General features: G+C 60.8%; 1 protein-coding gene across 2 annotated transcripts in view; it reads left to right on the top strand.

The window, feature by feature from the left end:
• Nucleotides 1-23377, top strand: part of PIK3R3 (phosphoinositide-3-kinase regulatory subunit 3) — a 77250-nt gene that overhangs the window by 14097 nt on the left and 39776 nt on the right. For both annotated transcript variants that reach the window (XM_050900622.1, XM_050900624.1), the window contains exons 5-7: nt 1119-1250; nt 4119-4320; nt 4685-4770. In XM_050900622.1, the coding sequence (XP_050756579.1) occupies nt 1119-1250; nt 4119-4320; nt 4685-4770 (420 nt within the window). The remainder of the gene's footprint in view (nt 1-1118; nt 1251-4118; nt 4321-4684; nt 4771-23377) is intronic.

Raw genomic sequence — 23377 nt, 5'->3', positions numbered from 1 at the left:
CTGGGCCATTTAGGGCCTGACAAGTCATCTTTAAGAAAGTGCAAAATTTGCTCTTTTTTCAATATTCTCATTTAGAAGAAGCGAGAAATTCAGTTTCTATGAACGAACCATTTCAAACGATCCCAAATATCTTGGGCTTTTTTATTATTCCCCCCCTGCCCCTACAAGATTTCTCCTACAAGGAGAATTTCAAAACATTGCGTTTGGCTCCAGTTCAAATCAAAGCCAGATTTTGAAACCTCCAGATCTTTGCAAAAGGGACCATCACCCTCCGGGCAGCCACCTCTCGGCCCGGCCAGGCTGAGAGACCTCCAAGACAAACGCATGAGGCAATACCAAAGGATGCTGAAAGGGCTCTTCCCCCTGGACCCTGGTGAAGCAATGTCCCCACGCCGACCCGGCCGCGGGGCTCAGATGGACGCATCCCACCCTTTGGCTCCTGCCGGACCGTGGGACATTTCTGCTCGGAGCGCTGCCCCGCTCCCGAGCCCAGGCTGGGTGGACTCAGCCTCCCCCAGGCCGTTTGCCCCGGTCCCTGGAGCATCCTTCACCGCCTCCCCCGGGGCAGATGCCTTTCGGGGCTGGGAGAAACGATGCCAGCTGGGGCACGTTCACAGCGTTTCGGGCTCGCTGCAGGTGACGTGGGCCTTTAAGCAACGTGCATTGCCCGGGGACCATAACCCCGTCCCATGGATGCATTTTTCCAAGCAGTTCCTCCAGGGCTGGGGATGGCACATGGTGCCTGGCCCTGATGGCTGGAGAGTGCCTGGGGCAGCCGCTCAGCCCATCCCATGGGTGCTATCCTGCAGTGGGACCCCGGTGGGATGGCGAGAGCCCCTGCTCCATGAACTGGATGTATAGTGCACAGAAAGTGGTGGTGCTACCTCGTGCTCTCCATGGGCACATGGAACTCAGGGTCGGTGGAAACTGGGACAGGAATATTTGCTGGGGGGGTTGGCAGTGGAATCATGGGCTGCCACACCTAGGGGATGGGGGCATGGGCGAAGAAATCGGCACCCATATCCAGAGGAAGGCCTGCGGGGATGGACAAGCTCCATGCTCCATGCCAGAGGGGCAGTGCCACAGGCTAAGGGCTCCCGCTGGTTCTCTCCCTGCAGACGCCTCAGCCGTGGACATGGACCTGTATGACGCTCAGACGCTGGCGGAGGCCCTGAAGTGGTACCTCCAGGAGCTCCCATCACCCCTGGTCCCCCCAGGCCTCTACAGCGACTTGGTCCACATGGCTCAAGGTAAGCACGGCCAGGCTCCCCCCGTGCCTGGGACCTTTGTGAGGCTGGAGGAGCTTTGGGAAGCTCCTAGAAAGGCTCTCCAGCATCTCCAGGGCAGCTCCTGACCCCATCCCTTGCCCGATGCTGCACTAAGGGCAGATCCTGAGAAGGACTGCCCAGAGCATTCCCCTGCACTGGAGCAGCATGGCAGCTTTTGGGAAATGCTCCGGGAAAGCAGCAGCTTCGCCCTGGCTGTGGCATGGCCCTCTCCCACCGCAGTGCCCGGAGGAGGAGGTGCTGCCTGCTGGAATGAGCAGCTGCCAAGGCTGGGTGATGCTGGCCCCAGAAGAAAGCGTTATTACAATATTTTGGCTCTGCTGCCTGGGAATTTTTTACTGTAATCTCGTTAACTCTTGGCTTTATATGGGCATAGAAAATTCTCTGCTTTTTCAGCTCAGTGCCGTTAGGAAGTGCCTTTAGGTCCCTGCAAGCTTTCCAGCCTCTGTGCAAATGTACGAGACCATCAAGGTTTTGGGTTTATTTGAATTTTTTCAAATAAACAGGGCAGGGCTCGTACCCAGGTCAGCAGAGTCCACGGTCCATCCCAGCGGGCAGCCTGGACCAAAACCCATTTCAAAGGAGTCCTCACAGAGCCGCTCAGCCTCTCCCAGCCCGAGGCCCCACAGGCATTGCTAGGCACACGCCAAGCCCTCGCCCACCATCTTAGATAGGACCTGAATCCCTCGCCACCTTCGAAACCAGGATTTCCCCTTTCGCAGCAGCTCTTGTCTCGCTGCCGGTTGCTGCACTATCTGCCATCCCCGTGCATCACCTCCCCGTCCTAAACCAAATTAGCGCTTGGACAGATCATGCTCTTGGCTGCCTTAAGAGGCACCAAAAGATCACTGGACCAGAGTGGCCTTTTCCTGCTATGTCCTGGTGCGAAAAGGCCACGGGCTCTTCGTGGCCTCCAGCAAGGCAGGAGGGACACACAGAGAAGATGAGGGATAACTCACACCCCATCCTCCGTGCCCTGCGCAGAGACACGGAGCCAGGAGAAATACCCCCGGGGCCACTGGCACCTAGACGCTGCCTTCCCCTCACCCCTCAGAGAGAGGAGAAATCAAAGCCTGCCTCCCTTCCAAGGATAAAAACGCAATTAGGAAGCAATTAGCTGGGTTGCCTCGTTAAGCGACTTCAAAGGGATGTGCCTTCCCCCCCCTGCAGCCTGCGTCGAGCCGGGCTCTGCTCCTGGCACGACGGGTGCAGGAGGAGGAGGAGCAGGAGGGGGCAGGAATGGAGGCAAAACTGACGGGGATTTCTCCAGGGCTTTAAAAAAAAAAAAAATACAAGTCTTTCAGGAGACGGTGCCGGTTTTTGGCAGTCTGCCCTGCAAGCAGGCTCCTTCTGCCCCGCTCAAGGCTGCAGGCTGGAAAAGCGGCGAGCTGACCCCTTGCAAAAGGAGGTGGAAAACATCCCCAAATTCCCCCTTTGGCTGTGGACCTTCCCCCTGTGGCATCCCCTGGGTGCAAAAAGCTGCAAAAAGCAGCCAATTGGGGTAGGGGAGGCCTGGAGCGAAGCTGAACATCCCGCGGGAGCAGCTTGTTGGATACAGGGGCACACAAACACCCCATCGCCATCCCAGCTGGGTTGCAGACCTGCTCGGGAGGGGATCCCAGACCCGCCACCCCTCCGGCTCCGGTGCACCCCAGCCCCGAGGATGGATGCCGGGAGCTGGCTGGACATCAGCCAAGCCTCAGCCCTGGTGCAAAGAGCCGTGGGGAGCTGAGTCAGCCCCCGGCCAAGCCAGGCTTTGAAGCCAGCTGAGAGCAACACAGCCCTGGGGACCTCCCTGTTCCCCGCAGATGAAAGGGACGGGCCAAGGCGGGGATGGAGGATGGCTGAAGAGCTGCTGTTTCTCGTGCCCGGGGCAGGACCGTGGTCCCAGGCCACTGAGCTCACAGCTCACAAGACCGGGGAGCCCTGGCCAAGGCTGTCAGAGGGCATCGGGGACACAGGGGGATGCTGGTGGGAACACTGCGAGGCTGTGGGGCGGCTCAAAGTACGCACGGCGGGGGTCCTGGCAGCACCGCCATGATGTGCAACACCATTAGGTGCCTGCTTGTATTCAAATAGGCAATTCAAGCATCGCTGGAAGTAGTTGCCCCCCAATCAGCCCTCCCTGATGCTGCATTTCGGGGCGCAAGAGAGGCCACACTGGGAGGGCTGCAGGGACCTCGCTGCAGCCATGCCTGTAGCTCTCAGCCCAAGTGCAGCTTTTTTTTCTCCTAAAAAGCCTTTTCCCTCCCAGCTTGCTGTTTCTGCAGGGGAGGGCTGAGCCTTTAAATTCGGCAGGTCTTCCAGCTGGTGCCTGTTTCCCCCCTCTGTTTTGCTCTGCCTTTTCCATGGCTTTGCAGGGCAGGGCTGTCGCTGTTCTCCGTTGGAGCAGCAGTGAGGGGTGTTGAGGTGCAGCCCCTGCCAGGTGAGCAGCTCAGTCCCCCATGCTCCCTCCCTGGCTGTGCTGAGAGGGGGAACGTGCTCATGTCACCCTACAATCTGATCTGGGGTGGTGTGAGTGGGTAAATGAGGCTGGCAGCCTCCAGCAAGAGGCAGCTGAGACCCCCAGGGCAGCACCTCTGCGTGCCCTGCGCTCCCTGGGTACCCACATGTCCCACAGCCTGTCTGCGGGAAGGGATGGGCTGCAAAGAAACAGTCATGGGTTTTGGAGGAGAGGTTGAGGTCAGGTTTTTTTGAGGCTCTGTGGGGAGTAGAGACGTGCCACAGCTCATGCCATGTGTGCTGGTGGGTGCCAGGCTCCTGTGAGAGACAAGGGGACGCCCCAGCCTCCCAAACTGACATTTCTTCCCCACTGTTTCCCCTCTGCTGCAGAGACCCCGGGCCTGGAGGAGTGTGGCCAGCGAGCCAGAGCCCTGCTGGCCCCCCCGGCCCTGCCGCAGCCCCAGGCGCTGCTCCTGCGCCAGCTCGCCCACCACTTCTGCCGCCTCTGCCAGGATGCCCGCAGGAGCCACCTCTCACCCCGGCTCCTCGGGGAGCTCTTCGGGGAGCTGCTTCTCCGCCCCGCGGCAGCCAGGTGAGGTGCCCCTGGCATGCAGGGGACGGGGTGGATGAGAGAAGGGTGCCCGTAGCCAGGCACGGGCACGCTGGCCCCTAACCACGCTGGTTTTGCTGGATAACAGCCCACCAGCGGCTCAGCCCCAGCGTTTTCCGAAGGGGGAGGCCGGAGCTGGGAGCCCCCATCCCAACTGTGATGCTCTGACATCACACCCATTCCCACGGTGACCAGGCATGGTGTCACACATGGGACTGGGATTCGCAGCATCACACCAGCCCCACAAGAAATCCCTCAGGGTGGCTGGGTCCTTTCCCAGGGATGTGGGGGTCTCCGGGGGGGCTGACCTGCTGGCACCCTCATGGATCCCCCCTTCTCCCCACAGCACCGAGGCGAGTCCTGAACTCCACGCAAGGATTCTCGAGTCCCTCATCATGGCCAGCGAGGCGGCGGAGGTGCCGGCAGCCCCTGGTAAGAGATGCCCGGCTGGCGGCAGAGGGGGGGCAGCAGGAGTGAAATTCGGGGAGGCGATAGCAGCAGGTCGCGGGGCGGTTTCGGTGGCTGGTGCGGTGATGGGAAGGTGCCCACATCTCTGTGGCGGTGCCCGGGCTGTGCTGGCTCCCTGGCCAGGCACGCTGTTCCCATTTCCCTCCCTCCTTTCTCCTCAGAGAGACTGGTTTGGGGGCATTTCTTTGCAGCCCCTCAGAAGGTTTGCAGCTGTTTTCTTGCTTAATGTCTGTGTCACTGCTCTTTGGTCCTGGTGTGGCGCAAGTGGGTCCCGCTCCCCCATTTTGGGGGCTCGGTAGGTGTGGGTGCTGTCGGTCGGGGGCTACTGTGGAGCTTGTTTTGGTGAGCAGGGATCTGGCTGCAGTCTAGGAGGAAAAAAATACCCGCACAATCATAAAACGGCAGGATGGTGCTTGCTACAGGATGAAATCCGGGTTTATGATTCTTGACTTGCATTTAGTTTTCATGTGTGCAGAATCGCACTGCGTCCATTGACACACTGCTTCTTCCCCCATGGGGCATCCCCAGGATGGGGACGAGGATGGGCACTTGTCCCCCACCTCTCCATGCATGGGAAAGGAGCCAGGAGCGTGTGTTTTTCTGCAGGTGTTAATGACCCCACCCAGCACCCCCCAGGACTGCAGTTCTGCCCCTTTTATTACAAACACCAGCACCTCTTTGCTTTTTACTTCTGCTCTGGTGGTTGAAGCCCCAGCCCTCTGCTGGCCACCTTCTCCTGCCATGTCCCTCTTGCTTGGTGGCATCTCATGTCCCATCGATACCCAAAAACTGAAGCACATGCTCCTTGTGCCCTCTGCAACACTCCAAGGATGGGAGGCAAGCAGTTCATCCAGGCAGGGATGTACGTGGTAGGGAGAGAGGGTGCTCAGCAGAGCACAAACCACAGACCTTGAGGACCACAGGGACCCATTCCCGTGGGATCCCATCTCCAGGCAGCCACCGAGATCCGGCTGTGTCCCTGCACCAAGCTGCCCAGACCCCTGGGAGGCACAACTGCTTCCAGCCCTCCTGCTTGGAGATACGTCAGCGTTGACCCCAGTGAATCCTGTCTCCTTGTGATGCGTCTGGGTCCTTGTCATCACCCTGCCTCCCTGGGGGGTGGCTGGGCCAGGCAGGATTACAACTCTTAATATTCCTCGTAAATCAGCCCTTTCAGACCTGTCATCTTATTTATTGCTCTCCCCCGAGCTCTCACCCATGAGTTTGTCGAGATCCGTATGTCTCTTCCACCTGCTGATCCAGATGTCGGGCAGCTGCAGCCTGACGGTCCCCAGGGTCCCCACTGCCGTCCCCGGATCCTGTGCTGTCACCGGTTGCCCCCACCTCAAACTGAGCAGAGGGACTGGGCAGGATCCTGGGGTCCTCATCCCTTTCTGGGTCAAAATCTCCCCTATGGGCATGTCCCCATGTGGGCACCCCACAAGTGTGGGGCAGGGCACGGGGCATCTGGGCTTGCTGCCCCATGGGCTGCTTCGCTGTGGGACTTCGGACAAGTCCTGCCACCTCCCCTCTCTTCATACCTAGAAGCGAGGATATTATTACTTGGCTGTCATCACATTAGGATGTTGGGAAGCTTAATTAAATGCCTGCAAAGCGTTTTTGAGAGCTGCGGATGAAAGGGGCTATATATAAAGTGCAAAGAATTATTATTAGCAGTGGGGTCCGTGCCCCGGCCCCACTCCCATCGCCCTGGCCCTGCTCCCTGTGTCCCGGCACCGTGATTATTTTCGTGCATGTGTGGAGTTGTGGTTTTATAATTATACATGTAAAATAGCTATAAATACTCTGCAATAACACGGCGGGTGTGTGCACATAGCACAGGAATAGGATTCGGTAGCTGACACGGAGGAAACCGCGGTGTGACCTCATTCTGACTCAGGCGTAAATATACCTCGTGCGAGCAAGCGGCTGGGGGGTTTTGGGGCAGTTGGGGGGTTTTGGGGGCCACTCGGGGGCTGCAGGCACAGTGGCCGCCTTGGCAGCGAGGGTCATGTTTTGGGTGAGGTCCAAAGCTGGCTGCTAACCCCAGGGAGGCTCCTGCAGGGTCGGGGTCCCTCCTTTCCCATGTGTCCTGGGGCTGATAGTGGAGGCTTGGATGTGAAAATCATCAAGAATAAAAATGTAAATTATGAAATCTGGTTCCTGGAGGGGCTTCCTTGGGCAGATTCACTGTTGTTGAGTTTGCGGCATCCCTTCCCACAGGCACTGCTCCTGGGGGTTTCTGCAGCCGCCCATGGATAGGCTGCGAAGGGGAATGGCACGGGGTGGGTCCATGATGGCTCCTGAACGCTGTTCCTGGTGACCGGCGGATGCAGCATTGGGGTCATGCTGGAGGCACTGGTTTGCATGGGGCCATGCACTGGTTTGCACGGGGCAAGGCCATGGATCAGTAGCAAAGCTGGGGTAGAGCCTGGGCTGAGTGACCACATCTAGGCCACCTTGCTGTGCTCTCCAGCAAGCCCCCAGTGCTGGGCAGCAACCCCCAGCCCAGGGGCACAGGGACGTTCCCCAGCCCCATGGGGACCTGGGGGGGGGCACACAGAGCCCACAGCAGGACCCCAGAGCCCCAGGGAGGCCGTTTCCTGAGCAGGGTGAGGGGGCAGGGGAAGGCGAAGGGAAGAAGTGATGCAAATACCAGCTCAGCTGAAGGAAGATGACTTCATCTCCTTTTCCTCTCCTGGTGCTATTTATAGCCACTTTAATTTACTCCTCTTTGCTTTATTATCTCTCCAGCAAGCCGTTAGCCCTCAGACAGCAGGATGCCTTTACTCACCATGCAGCACAGACTTCTGGAAAAAAAAAAAACACCACCACCAAAAAAAACCCGAAAGCGGGGGCAGGAGGCAGGGAAAGGCGGCAGAGCGCTGGGGCAGGAGCATTGCTGTCCTGTGGCATAGGTTTCTGGAGAAAATGAGAGGATTTCGGCTCCTTTTGGGGAAAAGTGAGAATCAGGCAAGGGAGATGTCCCCTTCCTCCTTCAGAGCAGTGGCTGGAGGGGACAGGAGCAGTGGTGCCAGTGTCCCCTCCTCACCCCAGGACGGGGGCCGCTGTTTTGCTGGACCCTGCTGAGGCAGGCACTCCCTGCTCCTCCAGGACCCCCAGTCCTGCCCCACTTTATGTGGGGCAGTGGTATAATGCCAGCGGGTGGGGATCGGGCTCCAGCACCCAGCCCAAGTGCCTTGAAAACACCTTCCCAAAGAGCAGGTTTGGCAGCCCCATGCCATGGGGAAACTGAGGCAGGGCCTCCCCATGGAGGCACTCTCCCAGCAGCTCCAAAATCCGGTCCCTGGGGAAGTTGGTCCCCAGACGCCCAGCCCTGAGCCCAGCACCATGGCACCCCACACCCCAGTGCTCAGCAGGGATGGAGGCCACAGGGCTGCAGTGGTGCTGGTCGCGGGTGACATCCCGTGACATCTTGCGATGTGACACGCTGGGCACTTCCCAGCCCAGGCCCCAGGGAGGCACCTCTGTGACAGCATCGCCACTGAGCAGGACTGCTACGTTAAACCAAATTAGAAGTATCTGGCTTTGAAGTTTTTAATGAACTTTTTTCCTGTTTGCTTTCTTCTGAATCCAAGGGAAAAGCCCGTCCTCTCACTCTCCCTGGCTTGTGTGTCAGTGTGTCATGGTGGAGGTTGCAGACTCGGATGTGCAGGGGTTCAGGAGGGAGCAGAGGGCTTGCCAGGAGGGGCCGGCCCAGGGGGTGTAGACCCCCGCCTGCCCAAGATGCTGGGGATTGTGTCCAGGCGCTGCCCTGCCTGTGCGGGAGCATCCCAGCACAGCCGGGAGCATCCTGCCGCTTGGCCTGGCACATCGGCCCCAGGATGCCTCCGGTTTGCGTTACCCCTTGGTGTTTCATCCCCTTGGGGCTGCCGATGGGGAGCCGAGGGGAGTTAAACATAGCCAGGAAAAAATCCAACCAAAAACCCCTGGGTGGAGGGCAGCATGGGGACGCCATGGCCGAGTGGTCCCCTGTGCCGAGACACCTGGTTCTGCCTCCCCTAATCTGCAAATAATACAGAGAAAACAAATTAACACTGGGGAAGTAGTGGGGGAAAGAAAAGAGAGCCAGAGCCTAGCTAGCAACGTGAGATAGGGAGAGCAGCTAAAAATAATAGATCCCTGAAGGCACGGGGAGGGACATGACAGGGATCCACACTCCTGCCATCCCAGAAGGTGGCCTTGCGCCTCCCCAGCTGCTCTGGCCGTAATGCAGCCCAGCCTGGTGAATCTGGAGAGGGAAAAGCCTCCAAGATGGGCAGCAGCAGGGAGGCGAGAGGTGCAGAGCCGTGCCATGGAGCAGGGAGCGATGCTTCCACCCGCAGCAGAGGATGGGGGTCCCCAAAGCACCTAGGGCACCCAGCTGGGAGGCAGCTGCTGCCTGACCCACTTGCAGGCAGCCGGCGGGCAGTGGGATGCTGCTGGGAGACCCCAGGGGTGCTGCCTCCGCAGCTAATTTTAGCCTGTGTTCAATTAATCATAGAACAGGAGGGGATTGCAGCATCGCGGCAAGCCCAGACTTTGCCGGTGCCTCTGCCGGCTCCCCGGCCTGCCCCGTGCTCACTGCTGGGAGGGCTTGGAGGAGCAGGGGCTGGGGCGTACCCCCACCTCGTGATTTTGGGCTGAGGAACTAGGAGTGACACTGTGCCGCAGTCCCCTTCCTCCAGCTGGCTTTAAGCGACTGGGGTAGCCCCGGGAAGGATGTCCCACGGCAGCCTAGGGACAAGGGGGCAGGAGGCCTCCCTCAGCATCTCCTCGTGCCTCAGTTTCCCCTCCTGGCTGGCAGAGGTGGCCTTTGCCAGTGGGGTTTCTCCGGTTGCCTGTACTGCTCCAGGCAGGCATTTTCCCAGCATGCCAGGGCTCCGGGATGCCTCCCTGGGGTGGGGAGCAGTGACACCCAGCAAGGGATGTTTCAGCCAGCCCAGACCTCTGCCGCACGCCCCGGTGGCAGCCCCTTTCCTGGGGGTCACCAGCTCTGGCCCCTTCCCATCCCCAAGCTCTGCAGGTGGCCAGGCCCAGGCCACGGCACAGCGCTGCCGGGCAAAGCTGGGGCAGGAGCAACTGCATTGCTCGGAGACTGGCAGCTTCCCTGGCACGAGGAAGGACCCTGGCAATGCCATGGGGATACGGGGTGACATCCCTGCGGTCCCTCTCTCCCCATGGCAGCCACAGCCCTGCTCCACCAGTCCCGGTGTTGAAAGCATGGCATGGTCCAGCCCTCCCCCGTGACAGGGAGAACGGCTCCTGACGGAAACACGGCTCAGCTGGGATTGAAACCCTTTTCCTCCCCGCACCGCATGGCCAGAGCTGATAACGGGCTGGATAACCCCAAGCATTGTGTGTGCCACCGGCCCATGACCCGCCAGGGGTTTCACTGCCAGAGGGGAAACGCTGCCACTCGGCCGGCCGGGATTCGGAGGGAGCCTCCGTGCGTGCCGGCGGCGGGGCGCTGGGGCTGCCCTGCCACCTGGGCAGCCTTCCTTTCTTTTTGCCGGCATATGAAGTTTTGGGATGGCTCCGTCAGATCCTTGCTGGTGCAAGCCCAGGCTGCTGTGCCAGCACGTGCCGGCCAGCTCTCGGCTGTATGGCCACAAAAGCTGCCACCCAGAAAACCCGGGGGGTTAAGGAAGGTTGTCTGGCGTGGCCAGGGTTTGGCCCTCGGGGTTTGCAGGGCTCTCCAGACAGGGCTTTGCACCTGAGACGCCCCTGCCTGCTCCGGAGGGCAGCTCCTGGGGACCAGGCTGGCTGAGCAAACCCTCCCCATCCCAGACAGAGCGACCGGCTTGGCTGTCACAGCTCAGCCAGGGCTGGCTCGCTCCTTGTGCCGGCTGCTCACCGAGCCAAACTGCAGGAGCGTGCATGCCAGCGCACGTGTCCTCTCGCCTCCTGCCCTCAGACACTGTCTGGGCTGGAGTCACTCTTTCTGCTGCAGTGACTCCGGCTAAACAGCACCAGCAGCTTCACAAAAGAAGATGGGGAGGGTGACAAAGTGCCAGTCACACCACACGCCACAGCCGGTTTTCCAGCGCGGCACTAAAGCCAGGAGCATCCTCTCCTGCGCGGCGGCATTTCCGTCCCCTGCAGCCTGCCTGGCAGCGGACAGGCAGCAGCATGCTGCCCCACTGCCCTTTTGGTCAGGAGATGCCAGAAAAGGGCAATGCTGCCCACAGGGGATTTCATGCTGGAGCAGGAGCGCTAAAGGATGGCGCATCCCTCCGTGATCCCACTGGCACCCCTGGACCCTGCCTCCCCTGAGAGCATCCCGGCTCTGCTCCGAAGGGGTGGGAGGAGGCAGGCTGCCCAGCACACATACATGAGCAGCTCTGGGGAAAGGCAGGATTTGTGCTTCCAGGAGGGAAAATGAGTCATGGGGGGATGGCAGGGCCATGCCAGCGGGTGAGCGCGGGACCAGGGTAAGCGGTGACTGTCAGCTGCTATCCGGGAGGTCAGGCAGAAATGCTCTCGCAGGCCTTGCCTGGCTTTAAAATCTATTAACGTCATTTTGCCATTCGAGCTGAGAGCCGCACAGGCAGCAGAAATGTTCGGGCACGGCTCAGATCAGAGCAGGATTTCAATTACAGTAATCAAAGGTGACACAGATAAGAAACCCCTGGTCTATGAAGCTGCGACAGCTGTCCTCTGGCTCAAACCGGCACCCATCCAGAGCGGCTCCATCAAAATCACTGAAGTGGTACCAGGGTAAAATTGGATTGCGAATCCATTTTCATCTGCTGTGGTGGAAAATGCTTTCCCTGTGCTCCTCAGGAAAGAAAGCCACATTCTCAGGGGAGAAGCAAGGGAGGAAGGTGCCAGGCATGGAAGACGGGACATTGTCCCCAGCAAAGGCACTGATGGCTGCTTGTGGATGATGGAGGCAGCAGGAGGAGCAGCTGGGATGCTGGAGCATCACGGCTCTGCCTCCTGCTTTCCCCTCTCCCCTTCAGCCTGGCCCCTGCAGGGATGCTCGTGGCTGAGGCAGGGATGTGCGCAGCTCAGTGCCAGGCTCCCCAGAGGGATGGACAGCCCTCTGAGCCCTGCTGTGGCCACAGCACCCCAGGCTGTGCTGCAGGACAGACAGCCCCGGCAGTGCAAAGGAAAGCCTGGGGAGAGGGTCAGGGGGTTGGAGGGGGAGAAGAGCCCTGGGGAGCAGGAGCTGGCACCCTCCTCTCTCATCCTTGCAAGTGTCTGACTTGGTCCTGTTGAGAAGTGCCACAAGCACGCTTCCAGTGGGTGACCTGCCGTCTGTGCTGGCGGAGGCCGTGCGGAAGCACAGGGTGAACGTGCCAGGAGCATGCCCACCCTTCCCACTGGCTGGGGAGGATGCTCGCAGGGTGACGCCCAGGGAAGGCCGCCTCCTGCTCCTGCCTCTGCCACCACTTGAGTGTGTCCCTGGTCAAACCCTGCCACTGCTTTTGTCTCCCGTAGCCTGGGGTTGCAAATCTTTTGCATGGCAGCAGGGCAGCAGCAGCGTTGTGTACGCCGGTGCGCTGGCTGAGCTCCCCCGCCTGCCACCTCTGATCCCCTCACCCCTTCGGGCTCCCACCCCCGCCTCCTCACTGCCACCCCACAGACCCACCAGTGACCACTGCCACAGCCTCGTGGGACCCTGGATGCAGCCGAGCCGCAGGGGCACCCCCTGGGTCCCACGCACACAAGGGGCCCTTTCTGCCCCTGCCCTGGCACAGCAGGAGCCGGCCAAAACACAGTGACTCTTTCTGCACCCACTGGCCCCGCTCCAGCCTGGCTGGGTTTCAACCGCCCGGCTGCGGCGTGTCCCCCCAGTGCCCCCCGGGGAGCGCGAGCCCTCTCCCGAACACTGGGGGTTTGTGTGGGGCGGCGGGGCTGAATGGTGGGTCTGTGCGGCCAGGGCTGCCGGGCAGGGAGGGAAGGCGAGCCGCTTGCCTCATCTGTTTACCTGGAAGTGGAGATTGTGGCCAGGCCCAGCTGCTGCTGCGGCAGGCACTTCCATGCCGGAGCTAACGGGATGGGGAGTGCCGCGCTGCACCCATCCCCGAGCAGCCCGCGGCATGCCAGCGATGGGGATGCGGGCAGGGACCTGGTGGTGCTTCTCTCCCTCGATGTGCCCGCACAGTGCTGGACCTTCCTGCCTGCCGCAGCCGGAGAGCTAGAGCCTGGGGAGAGATGTGGGGATGGGGATGGGGCCCAGGCCATCAGAGGGGTGGGCGGTACCGCTGGTCATCCTCTGCCCCGCAGCATCACTGTGCCCCCAGGGCTCTATGGAGTCCCCCTGCATGTGTCCCCATGCCAGCTGGGTCCCTGTCCTGGCTGCATGTCCCCACACTGTCCATGGGTCTCCATCACCCCTTGCATTGTGCCCCTGGACTGGCAGAGTCCCCATCCTGGCTGCGTGTGCCTCTACCACCTGGGTCCCCACCCTGGCTGCCTGTCCCCATACTGTCGGCTGTCTCCATCCTGGCTGCATGTCCCTATCATTAGCTCTCTGTACTGGCTGCGGGGCCCCACATTGGCTGTGGATGCCTGTACCAGCTCTGTCCCCATGCAGGCTGTGCGTCCCTGCACCGGCTGGGTCCCTGTACCAGCAGCGTCCCCAGGGGGACACGGGAGCCACTTAGCAGCTCCAGGAGAGAGGGACCACCCATGCAAGCAGCAGGTTTTGTCCTTGTGTGAGTCAGGACTGATGGCCACACACGAGCTGCTGGGGAGGGAAAGGGGACGATAGCGTCTTCATCAGCGCCTGGATGTGCAGGGATTAACGAAGCTGGCTCGCTGTCCCCAGAGTTCAGGTTGCCTTATCTGGCTGTATCTGTTCCTACCCAGCTACTGCTAGAGCTGCTCCAGATGCCGCACAGCTAATCCCAGAGGCTGCCAGATAGGGCAGGGACCGCTGCCTCCACCCACACCTCCACCCACACCCTGCCTGCACCGGCAGGGCCAGGGGCACGGAGCTGTGCCGTGACCGGCTCCTGCCCCCAGGCCGGCTGATGCTGGAGATAACCAGAGGCCCAGGGCAGAGGTGCAATGAGTTTGGTGTTCTCAGTCTCTGGCAGTAGTACACGCAGGGTTGGGAGGCAGGCACTGGCATTGCCTCTTATCCTGACCTCAAGGCTCGGTGACCTTCCAGTTCTCCCAGCAAAGCTGTGTCTGCCCAGTTCATCTCCGTTCATCCTTTCCTTCAGCTGAAAGAGTTACAGCCCTATGGCCAGGGCTCAGGGCCTGTGCCAAGTCTCTGGGAGCTCGTGGCCATGCTTTGGGGTCGCTGAGCAGATTTCTCCATCTTTTGGATATTTCTGGCATTTAGGGAGGAGTGCAGGCGGTGAAGGTGCTGGGGTACCCACAGAGGCTGGCATCTCACCGAGCAGCCTGGCACCACATCATCCCCAGGAGACACGGGGCTGGGGCTAGACCATTCGACCTCACGCCACACAGACATGGCTGCAGCATCCTTGCTGAGCATCCTCAGCTCTTCCCAAGTACCTGGAGGGCCCACGAGTCCTGGCTGCCCATCCCCAGTGCTGTCGGCAGGGTGCCCTCCCGCTAGCCTCTGGCACCCCTAATTTCTCCATCCTGCATTGGCCCTTCATGCCCTGGGGCAGGAGGAGCATCCGGGGCTGTGCTTCGGCACCATCCCAAATTTCCGACCTGGCATGCACAGTGCCATGGCAGCGCCTTTATTTTTTCAGCTGCTTCCCTGTTTTCTTTGCAATCGGGCTCTTTTGCTGGGTGACAGCGATCACAGGGGTTATTTGGGGAGGGCTCAGCGTGCCGCTGAGCAAGCAGCTTGCAGCATAGTGCCCAGACCCAGGACCTCGTGGTGGCCTGTCCTGTCGTGCACCCCACATCTCAGATGGCTCTGACCCTCCCGGGCCGTGGCACAGAGGGAAAAACATCTCACCTGGGCTTGGGAGAGACCGTTCAGCTCTGCACACCCCAAAGTCACCCCGGGTCCTCAAAGCCACCCATTTCCCACGGGCTGCGCGGTTCCATCTACCACAGACATGGACTGCCCAGACTGATGTCCCCAAGGTCACCAACGCCGCTGGAGCTCTCGGTCCGCAGCAAGACGGTGCCAAGCCCGCTGAAGCAGGCGCCCAGCATTGCTGGCACTGCTCTCGCTCCAACGCCGGTGCCTCCTGTTCCCAGCCCATGGCTTCTCCAGAGCATCTCTCCTGTCGCCTCCCAACCCTGCTACATTGGGATTTAAAGCTATGGGGAAGGTGGCCTGGAGAAGGCTTTGCAAGGTGCTGGCAGGGAACGACAGCAAAGGAAGCCACCCCAGGGGAAAGAGTGGGGTCCGGAGAGCAGAAGCCCCCAGGACCCCTGTGTGAACAGGGTTTGGAGGACTGGAACCCCCAGTGACAGGGTTTTGGTAATTGAAAAAGCACCAGCCCGAGCTGGCCCTGCCCAAACAGCCTTGCTGGGCCGTTTTGGGAGCGTTTGTAACCATCGAGTGGCTGCACATTTCTGAGGGGAGCTCTGCTCCACAGCCTCCGACAGCTGTTTCTGCAAAAGCCTGAAATTGAAACATCTGGAGTGTTTCAGAAAGAGAAACCCGAGTGTTTTGGGGTCCAGAACAATTCAAAAGATCCAAGACAAATTCACGAGCCATCAGGCTTGACCTGAATGTGGTCTTTTCAGTGAGGAAGCCAAAAGTCCTCGTCCAAGTCGTTTCCTCCCAGCTTTTAGTGGGATTAGAACCGCAGTGTCCTGCACTGGCAGGCGTCCCCCCATGCCGAGCACATCCAGCCCCTGAAATCCCTTCACGCTGGCCCCAGAGTCCATCTCGGCATCCCGACGCTTGCTGCTGCCATCACTTCCAATTTAGACCTTCTCGTAGCAGAGACCAATATAGAAGCACTTTGCAGGACGGCGCTTCCCCTCCCCAGGGAGCCGGCGCCGGCACTTCGCTCTTCCCGCTCGCCAGCTCCGAGGAAGACCGAGGAGCTTGAATTACTTTTTTCCAAGAAGGGTGGATTTGGTTTGCAGAAAGATAAGGGCTGGGGAGTAGTTGTTCTGCTCTGCTGAGCCTTTTGCCATCTGGAACAGCTTTTGGTTTCCTTCTGGATGCCTCTTCCATGGCCTGCATTGGCAGGCCTGGGAGAGGGGTGAGGGCATCACTCGGACCCCCGAGGAGGGGAAGGGCGAGGAGATGGAGCTGGGGGACACATGGGTCTGTCCCTGTGCACCCTCTTTGCAGGGGTGGGGGAAAGTCAGCCCAGGCAAGTGGAGAGCTGGTTTAGGGAAGGGCTTGGAACAAACCAAGCTGTGCCAGTCATGGGAGTCCCCTGGTCAGCCCTTCTGTGGGACATGCCCGCTCTGGCTGAGCTGCCACCTGCCTGTCCCCTCGCCGGGGTGGTGGCCGTGAGCTCCTGCAGCCACTGCGTCTCATGCCACGTCCTCCAGCCCAGGGATGGGGAAAGCCTCGTCCTCTCCACCCTCCCTCTTTCCCTCCTGGGGAGAAAGGTACAAGCAAAGAAGTCAACGCCAGGGCTGGATCGCCCAGGGTCTAAAGCAGGGAGAGCTCTCCCCAAGCGGGGGGCACTGCTAACCCCAGCCCCCCAGGTGAGGTCTCTGGTGTTTAGTAAGGGGTTGTGCTCCTGCAGCTACTTTGTCCTCAGGGAGGCCATAAAAAGCGTCTCCCAGTGCTCCCACTGCCTGTTCCCACGGAAGCTGGGGGAGAACTGGGTCTCTTGGGCATGGCGCTCCTCCCAGCTGGAGAACACCCTGCAGAGCTCTGCCAGGGGGTGGATGTCAGCTCCCATGGCCCCGCACGGCTCTGAGCCAGTTGCGCCTGTGCCACATGTTGGGGTCCCCTGGTCCCCGCCAGCGGCTCGGTGGCTCTGCGCCAAACATTTCCTATGTGGTGGCTTTGATTTGGTGTCCCCGAGGCTGACACCCGGCTTGGAACCACGTTGCCGCTGCCCGGGCAGCCTGTACCATCCTCAGCATCCAGCGCTTGAAACCACAACCTCTCGGTGAGCATCCTCCCTGGAGAGGCTGCTCTCTGCAATTAATCCGGGCATGGTTTATGCTAACGACTCTCCCCACTTTAAATTATAAATGGCCCTTGGCATGTGTGCACACAAACACACGTGTGCGCGCAAAGATCCTTTAAGGCCATCATTAGCTGTAATTAGCGGGATCTGTCACTCATCTTTGGCAGTTAACGATGAGCCCTGAGTCAGAGGAATCCGGCAGCAGATAAAATAAACACGATTTCAAACAGTTTGGAAATAACAAGCCCTCATTAATCAGACAAGCCCCGAAGGGAAGCGCTTGGAAAAGCAGCGGCTTCTTTGCTGTTGCCGAGAGCGGGGCTGGGTGGGCTCGGTGCTGGCCCCCGCCCTCCCCAAACCCCCCCTCTCCAGCGGGAGCAGGAGGCAGGATGCTTTCTCGCTTGGCTGACTTCATGGCAGGGCTGAGGTGTCAGAGCCAGTCAGCTCGAGCAAGAGGCCTGAAAACTGGTAAAACCCACCCAAAAGGGCTCCTGCATGGCCCCTCTCTGGGTGAAAGCAGCTGAGGCAGGATCTGGCCCTGAGATGCGGGTGGGGGCAATGCTGGTGCAGGGGCTCAGCTCTGGGTGCAGATGAAGCAGCTCTGGGGCAGCACATCCCACGGCCACCGCTCACCCCAAGACGTGAAAGGCTGCACGCTAAGGGTGCGTGGAAGGCAGCGGGAGCAGCCCCAGGATCCGGCCGCACAGGGCAGAGCAGGATTTGGGGAAGGGGCTGGTATGAGGGACGTTTCCTAGGGAGCAGAGGGGGCTGAGGAGGTTTCTAGCTGTCACAGCTGCAGCTAAATCACAGCAAATAGGAGGGGAATGGGACACACGAGGCTGGATTATATTACAAAGGAGCAGTCCATCATGGGGTATTTAAAATAATCCGCTTAGATGCACAGTAGCAGATTTGGAGTGCTAAGGGAATTGAAGGCGCTGTGGCTTTGCAAGGCTGGATCAGATGTAGTTAAGATGCCACTTAGGACAGCACATCCCATCCTGCCTCGCTGCCCCAGGGGACAGGCACATGGCACCCGCAGCCCCTGCAAGGCCACCCCTGCCCCGCCAGGGAGGCACCCAAGGTGACACTGGCCACGTCGGGATGGGTGACAATGATGTCCTGTGGCATCTCTCTGGGACAGGCGGCAGGTTTGGGTGGTGCCAGCCCCAGAGCATGGAGCCATGGGCTGGATTAGGCGCAGGGCAGGGGATTCCCACAAGGGGCCAAGCCTGCGGAGGAGTGAAAGAGGTATAATCGGTGCTCGGGGTCCAGGGGACACTGGTGTAACTCAGTGGCACCTTCGTGCCAAAGCCAGCTGCCCGGCAAAACAGCTCGGACCAGGGGATGCCCAGGAGGGAGCTGCACCCATGCTGCCAAGGGATGGGAACCTCCTCTAAGGGCATCCATGTGGCATTTGCAGCTCAGCTGGGGCTGGGGACCCAGCGGGGGGTCCCCGGCAGGCTGGGATGGGCTGTTACAGGGGGTCGCCTGGGGCTCTTGGTACCTGCTTTGCGGGGGGAGCTAGGGCTGGGGCTGCTCTGAGGACGGGTGGCCCCATCTGCAGGGATGCCAGCCGGGCTGCTCTGCCCCTGCGTGGGCTTGCAAGCCCCACAGCATGGCCAGTGACTGCAGAGGGGGATGGCTCCTAATGCCATGAGCTAGGGGGTCCTCTGCTGGGGTCTGGGGTCAGCCTGGGGTCTGCATAGGTAGGAGCTGTCTCAGCATCCCTGAGCATCCTCACACTGCTCCTCTGAGCCAGGCTGAAAGCTCAGCCCCAGGGAAGCCTGCTCAGCCCGAGAGAGGGATTTCATCCCAGAGACTTCATCCCAGGCAGGCATTCCCCCAGAAGAGCATCCTTCCAAGAGCAGACAGTTTCCAACTTGGGCTGGCACCTCCAGGCTGCTCTGATCCTAAGGGGTTCAGCCCACAGTGGCCCTGCAGAGCCAGACCCAGCAGCAGCCTCTTGGAGCCGGGCAGCGTTGCCAGACGTGACCCCAGCGTGGAGCTGGCCATCACGCTGCCCATCCCTTTGCTCACAGGGAGGGCAGGGCCCAGGAACATGTCCACAAAATCCGAGGCCGCATGTCAGATTAGGCCACAGGACTGCCTGCCGCTCTCCTTGCCATTAACCTGTGCCTTCTGTCCCCCCCTGACCCCGCTGCAGTGCCGCGTTCAATGCGAGGGCTCACTCCTGCAGGTTTAACCACTGTCCCCAGCTCCCCTGAGCATTAATCCAATGGAGGATTAAGGTTAACAAGCTCCTGGAGCCACCCAGCCCTCATGCCTCCTGGGATGGACCACTCTGTCCTGGCCCCAGAGAGGGCATGGTACCCTGCTGTCCCCCTGGGGACTTGCTGCTGTTCCACGCGAGCCCCCCAGCCTCTCCTCCACCAGCATGCATCTCACCGGGGTTGCGCGGCACGTGTTCGTCTCTCCTCAAATCGGGGCCCACAGGCCATCCCTGGGGCTTTGGGGGCTTCCAAGCCTCTGTGAGCATCTTCCCCCTGCTCCCTGCAAGCCCTGGGGTGGGGACCGGGGCGAGTATTAGCTTTTCCCTCCACTTCTCCCCTGTCCCCTGGGCACTGTGCTCTGGGTCGCTTGTTCCTAGATAGCTCTGGGTTCATGACAACTAGTTTAAATGCATGGAAAATACCTTAATCCCTGGTAAGCCCCTGATCCCTGCCTGCCTCGTGCTCCCCGCGAGAGCCCTCCACTCCAGCCATAATTCCCGGGGAGAGGTCATCTGCACACCCTCCAGCCCTGGGGACAAGGGACCCTCTCCAGGGCACCCACGAGCTCCTGGGGCTGACACGTGGGTGCTGGTTAGCCTTGCCCAGGGAGTCCTCTGTCACCTGCAGGGGACGGTGGGGACACGGCCCCCAGGGATGCTCCTGCCATGGGGTGGGATGGCCAGGGCAGGGAGGGTCACAGGTGGAGCTGTCACCCTCCTGCGCCACCAGCTCCGGAATAGGGGTTTTTAGAGAGAACCAGATAACTGTTACCTATTTTTCTATAGTTATGAATTTTTTTTATTTCTGTTTTGGGTTCCTATATGCTTCACAGTGAGCAGAGCCCCCAGCCTCCCAGTCCCCGTCCCCCCCGGGGGGGGAGCCTCTCCAGGGGGGCTCCCCAGGGCACGGAAGGGGGCGAACCCCCAGCTTGCGGGGTGAAAGAGGGCCCTGGCTCTGCCCCCAGTCCCATTTCCCCTACACCAGGAGCTTCTGCTGCCTTCACCTGCCCTGACCCGTGGCCCCGCAAGCTGTAATCCCCCTCCTGCTGCACCCGCAGGATCAGAGGCTGACAGCGCCAAACCCATCCTGGAGAGAAGAGGGCACCAGGGGGGTGGTAATAAACCCTAATGACACCCTGGGGAGAGGAGGAGGAGGAGGGCCACAGGCTCCCCCCAATCTCTTGGGTCTCTAAACAGGCAAAAGGAAAACCCCCTGTTTGCAGAAGCGTCTCCTATATTTGTAAGAAGCAAAGACAATGCTGGGATAGAGGCTGAGCTGAGCTTTTAACCAGCCAGATTACACTTAGCAGGAGCATTTACCTCTGCCTCTAATCCGCCTGCCACAAAGACTTGCTAACTCCTTCCCGGATTTAGCTGGAAGGCTTGAACTCTTCCTGCAGAGGAGAGAGTTAAGCCTGAGCTGGTGCTGGAGCTCTGCAGGGGCCAGGGTCAGTGCTACCCCCCAGGCACATCAGGTTTGGGCTGGATGTTTTAGCCCCAGACTCAACTTTTTTCTGGCAAGCTGGTCCCGCAGGTAGGATAGGCAGGAGAGGGGCAGGCGCCGGGAGTCCCTCGGTCCCTGGGAGCTCAGTGCTGGTGGCTTCAAAATCAGAGCCTGTGCAGAGCAAAAATTTGGACATTTCCAAGCAAAAATCACTGCTGCTTAAACGCAGAGCAGAAGCGAGAGCTCTGAAGGAGCCACCTGGCAGGCGCAGCCCCTCTTGTTTTCAGCTGGATTTCTTGCAAGAACAGAAAACATCCGCAGCCGGCGCTGGGTGGCTGGGGCGAGGGGAGGGGAGGCTGCTGCAGGATATAGCCGCGCTCCCAACACCCGTGGCCGGTGTCCCCTGGCTCCCCTGACTCCCCCACCCCAGAGCAGCCACGTCCCCCATCACCTGCGCTGGATCAGCCCCATCGGTCCTCAGAGCCCAGGGCACCGATGCCCGCTGGTGGGCACCAGCACTGTGGCTGCATGCAAGCAGGATCCGTCCCTTTGTGAGTATTCCCTTGCAGGAAGCTTCGCCTCCATGCCAGGGAAGGGAGAGACAAAAATCCCGGCCCTTGGCCCCGCAGCACACCCCTATGGCACCCCACGGCACAGTGACCCCGCACCACTGCTGAGGGCCGCAGTGCCCCATTAAGGGATTTTGGTGGGACGCTTTGGGGCAGGGGGACGGGGACACAGCATGGGCTGATAGTCACCGAGCTGGCCCGTCTCAGGCGGCCGGCAGCTCTGGCAGCGCTGCCGGCACAAGCGACTCTGTGGCAGCCCACAGCCCGCCGGTGCAATTCGCCAGCGAAGACAACCCGGCTGGGAGAGGGGCCAGGAGAAGGGCTGGAGCGGCCGCCGGTGCTGGCGCGAGCCCGGCTCTGCTCCGCAGGGCCTGGCCCGAAGGGCTGCCCACCCTCGGTCTCGCCCTGCGCCGCCAGCGCTAAGCCCCGAGTGCCAGGTTTGCAGGCTGAGCCGGGAAGGAAGCATGAGCCGAGACAGCAGAGCCAGGGCTGAAACCTCCCCTGACTTCTGGGAACCCGGCAGTGTTGGAAATTTCCCTCCCGGCATGGCTGCGTGGGAGGGGACGGCGAGTCCCCTCGGCCAGACCTCGCACGGTCTCTCTCCATCCGGCAGCACCTCCCGGGGTGCGGGAGGGGTGCGAGCCTCCAGCACAGCCCAGGCCAGGGTGACACGGATGGCCACTGCGCCGCCGCCACCGCCCCGGCACCGGCACCGGCTCCTCGCACAAAGGCCGGAAGCCGGGTGCAGCCGGGGGTTTCCCGGCTCGGCCACGGCCCCGGGCGCCCCAGGGCTGAGCCGGCTGCCAGCCAGCGGCGCCCAGCCTGGCCTCTGCGTGCCTTTGCTGAGCTGCTCAAACAGTTTCTGCCACGGTCGGGGCTTTCCCTGCCTTTCGTCCGCTGGCACAGCCGGCTGCCCCAGTGCCGTCGCAGTGGAACCAGTATGGGGGGCTGGGGGCTCCCTGGGGCATGGCAGCAGCTGTAAGCGTTCCATCCGGGGTTAATGTTCACAGCATCACGGTCGAGCCTTACACTGGGTGGCAGAAAGCACCTGGCAAGAGAAAATCCACCTCGTGTTTCTGAACCTGGTGCTGGGACCTGCGCTGGGCTGAGGGTGTCAGGCTGCAGCCGGTAGCGGCGAGGTGGCCGGCCACAACAGCCCTGGCTGCGGCAGGACCCGCGGCTGCGCCGGCAGGGGAGGACGTCGGCCCCCAGTGGGTCCCAGCCCCGTCAAGAGGTTTGCTGCCCTTCGGGATGTGTTGTGGGGCAATCGGCTGCTCCGTCCGCGGGGTCCCGGTGGGGACCATGTGCATAGGGCTGGGGTGGCAGGCGGGGGTCCCCTCCGGTGGCGTGCTCTGGCCTCCTGCACGCCAGCTTCCAGAAATCACCTGAAATCCTACATCAAACGTGCCCCTAGCACCTTGAAGGCATCTAGGCAGGTTTCAAGCCCACCTCCTACGTTTGCCCCCTGCAGTGGGTGAGCTCCACAAATGCCCCCAGGTACATGAGGACACTCTGCAACCAGCTCCATGCTGGGATGGGGGTTGTTGCTGGAGAACAAGAAAGCGTGATTTGGTCACCACAGCTTTTGGGTGATGAAGATACATCCTCTTGGGACTGTTGCTTTCCTAGTTGAAGCGCAGGGCTCCTGCCTCTGCCACACTTTGTTAGCTGCTGCCTGGCACAGGGCTGAGCAGTGATGCCCGTGGGCAGCGGTGGGTTCCTCCTGTCTGAACCCACGTGGAGTCTCTGAACATCAGAAACTCCAGCTGTGCTCTGCCATCCCCGCCAGCCACTGGCTCCCTCGAAGCCCCCCTCTCAGGGGAAAAACCTCCTGAATTTCCCCTTGGAAACCAACAGCGCTGCATGCTGGGGGAGCAGGAGGGGAAGGGGGGCCATTGCTGGACCACAGGTCAGAAAAGCCAGCCAGGTTTCCTTCCTTGCTGGCAGCCCCAAATTCACAGTGACCTAGCCCTAATGTGAGTGGAAAATTAGCCATCCCTAATAACGAGCTCCATGGCCATGCCACAGCACCCCATCCCTGCGGCAGCATCCCCCCTCCAGCTCCTCCTCCCACGCACCCAGTCCCAGGCGAGTGTGCCCCAAGGGGTCAGGCATGCAGATGGGGGGGCTCTGACTGAAGGCAAACAGTTGCATTTCGAGGCTATGAGGTGGCAAGCGGCTCTGCGCCATCAGGCCGCGAACAGCAGGACGTGGCTATGGAGAGAAGCAGGTTTGCAGGCAGGAGGGGGTATATCCCCCCCATGCACGCCCTGCTCCCTTGCCCAGCCCTGGCAGGGCCAGTGCCTGAGGGTGCAGCTCCATGGGCTCC

This window comes from Gymnogyps californianus, chromosome 8 (assembly GCF_018139145.2).
Source record: "Gymnogyps californianus isolate 813 chromosome 8, ASM1813914v2, whole genome shotgun sequence".
In the NCBI taxonomy this organism is placed as follows: domain Eukaryota; kingdom Metazoa; phylum Chordata; class Aves; order Accipitriformes; family Cathartidae; genus Gymnogyps; species Gymnogyps californianus.
This window is presented reverse-complemented; position numbering and strand designations above follow the sequence as displayed.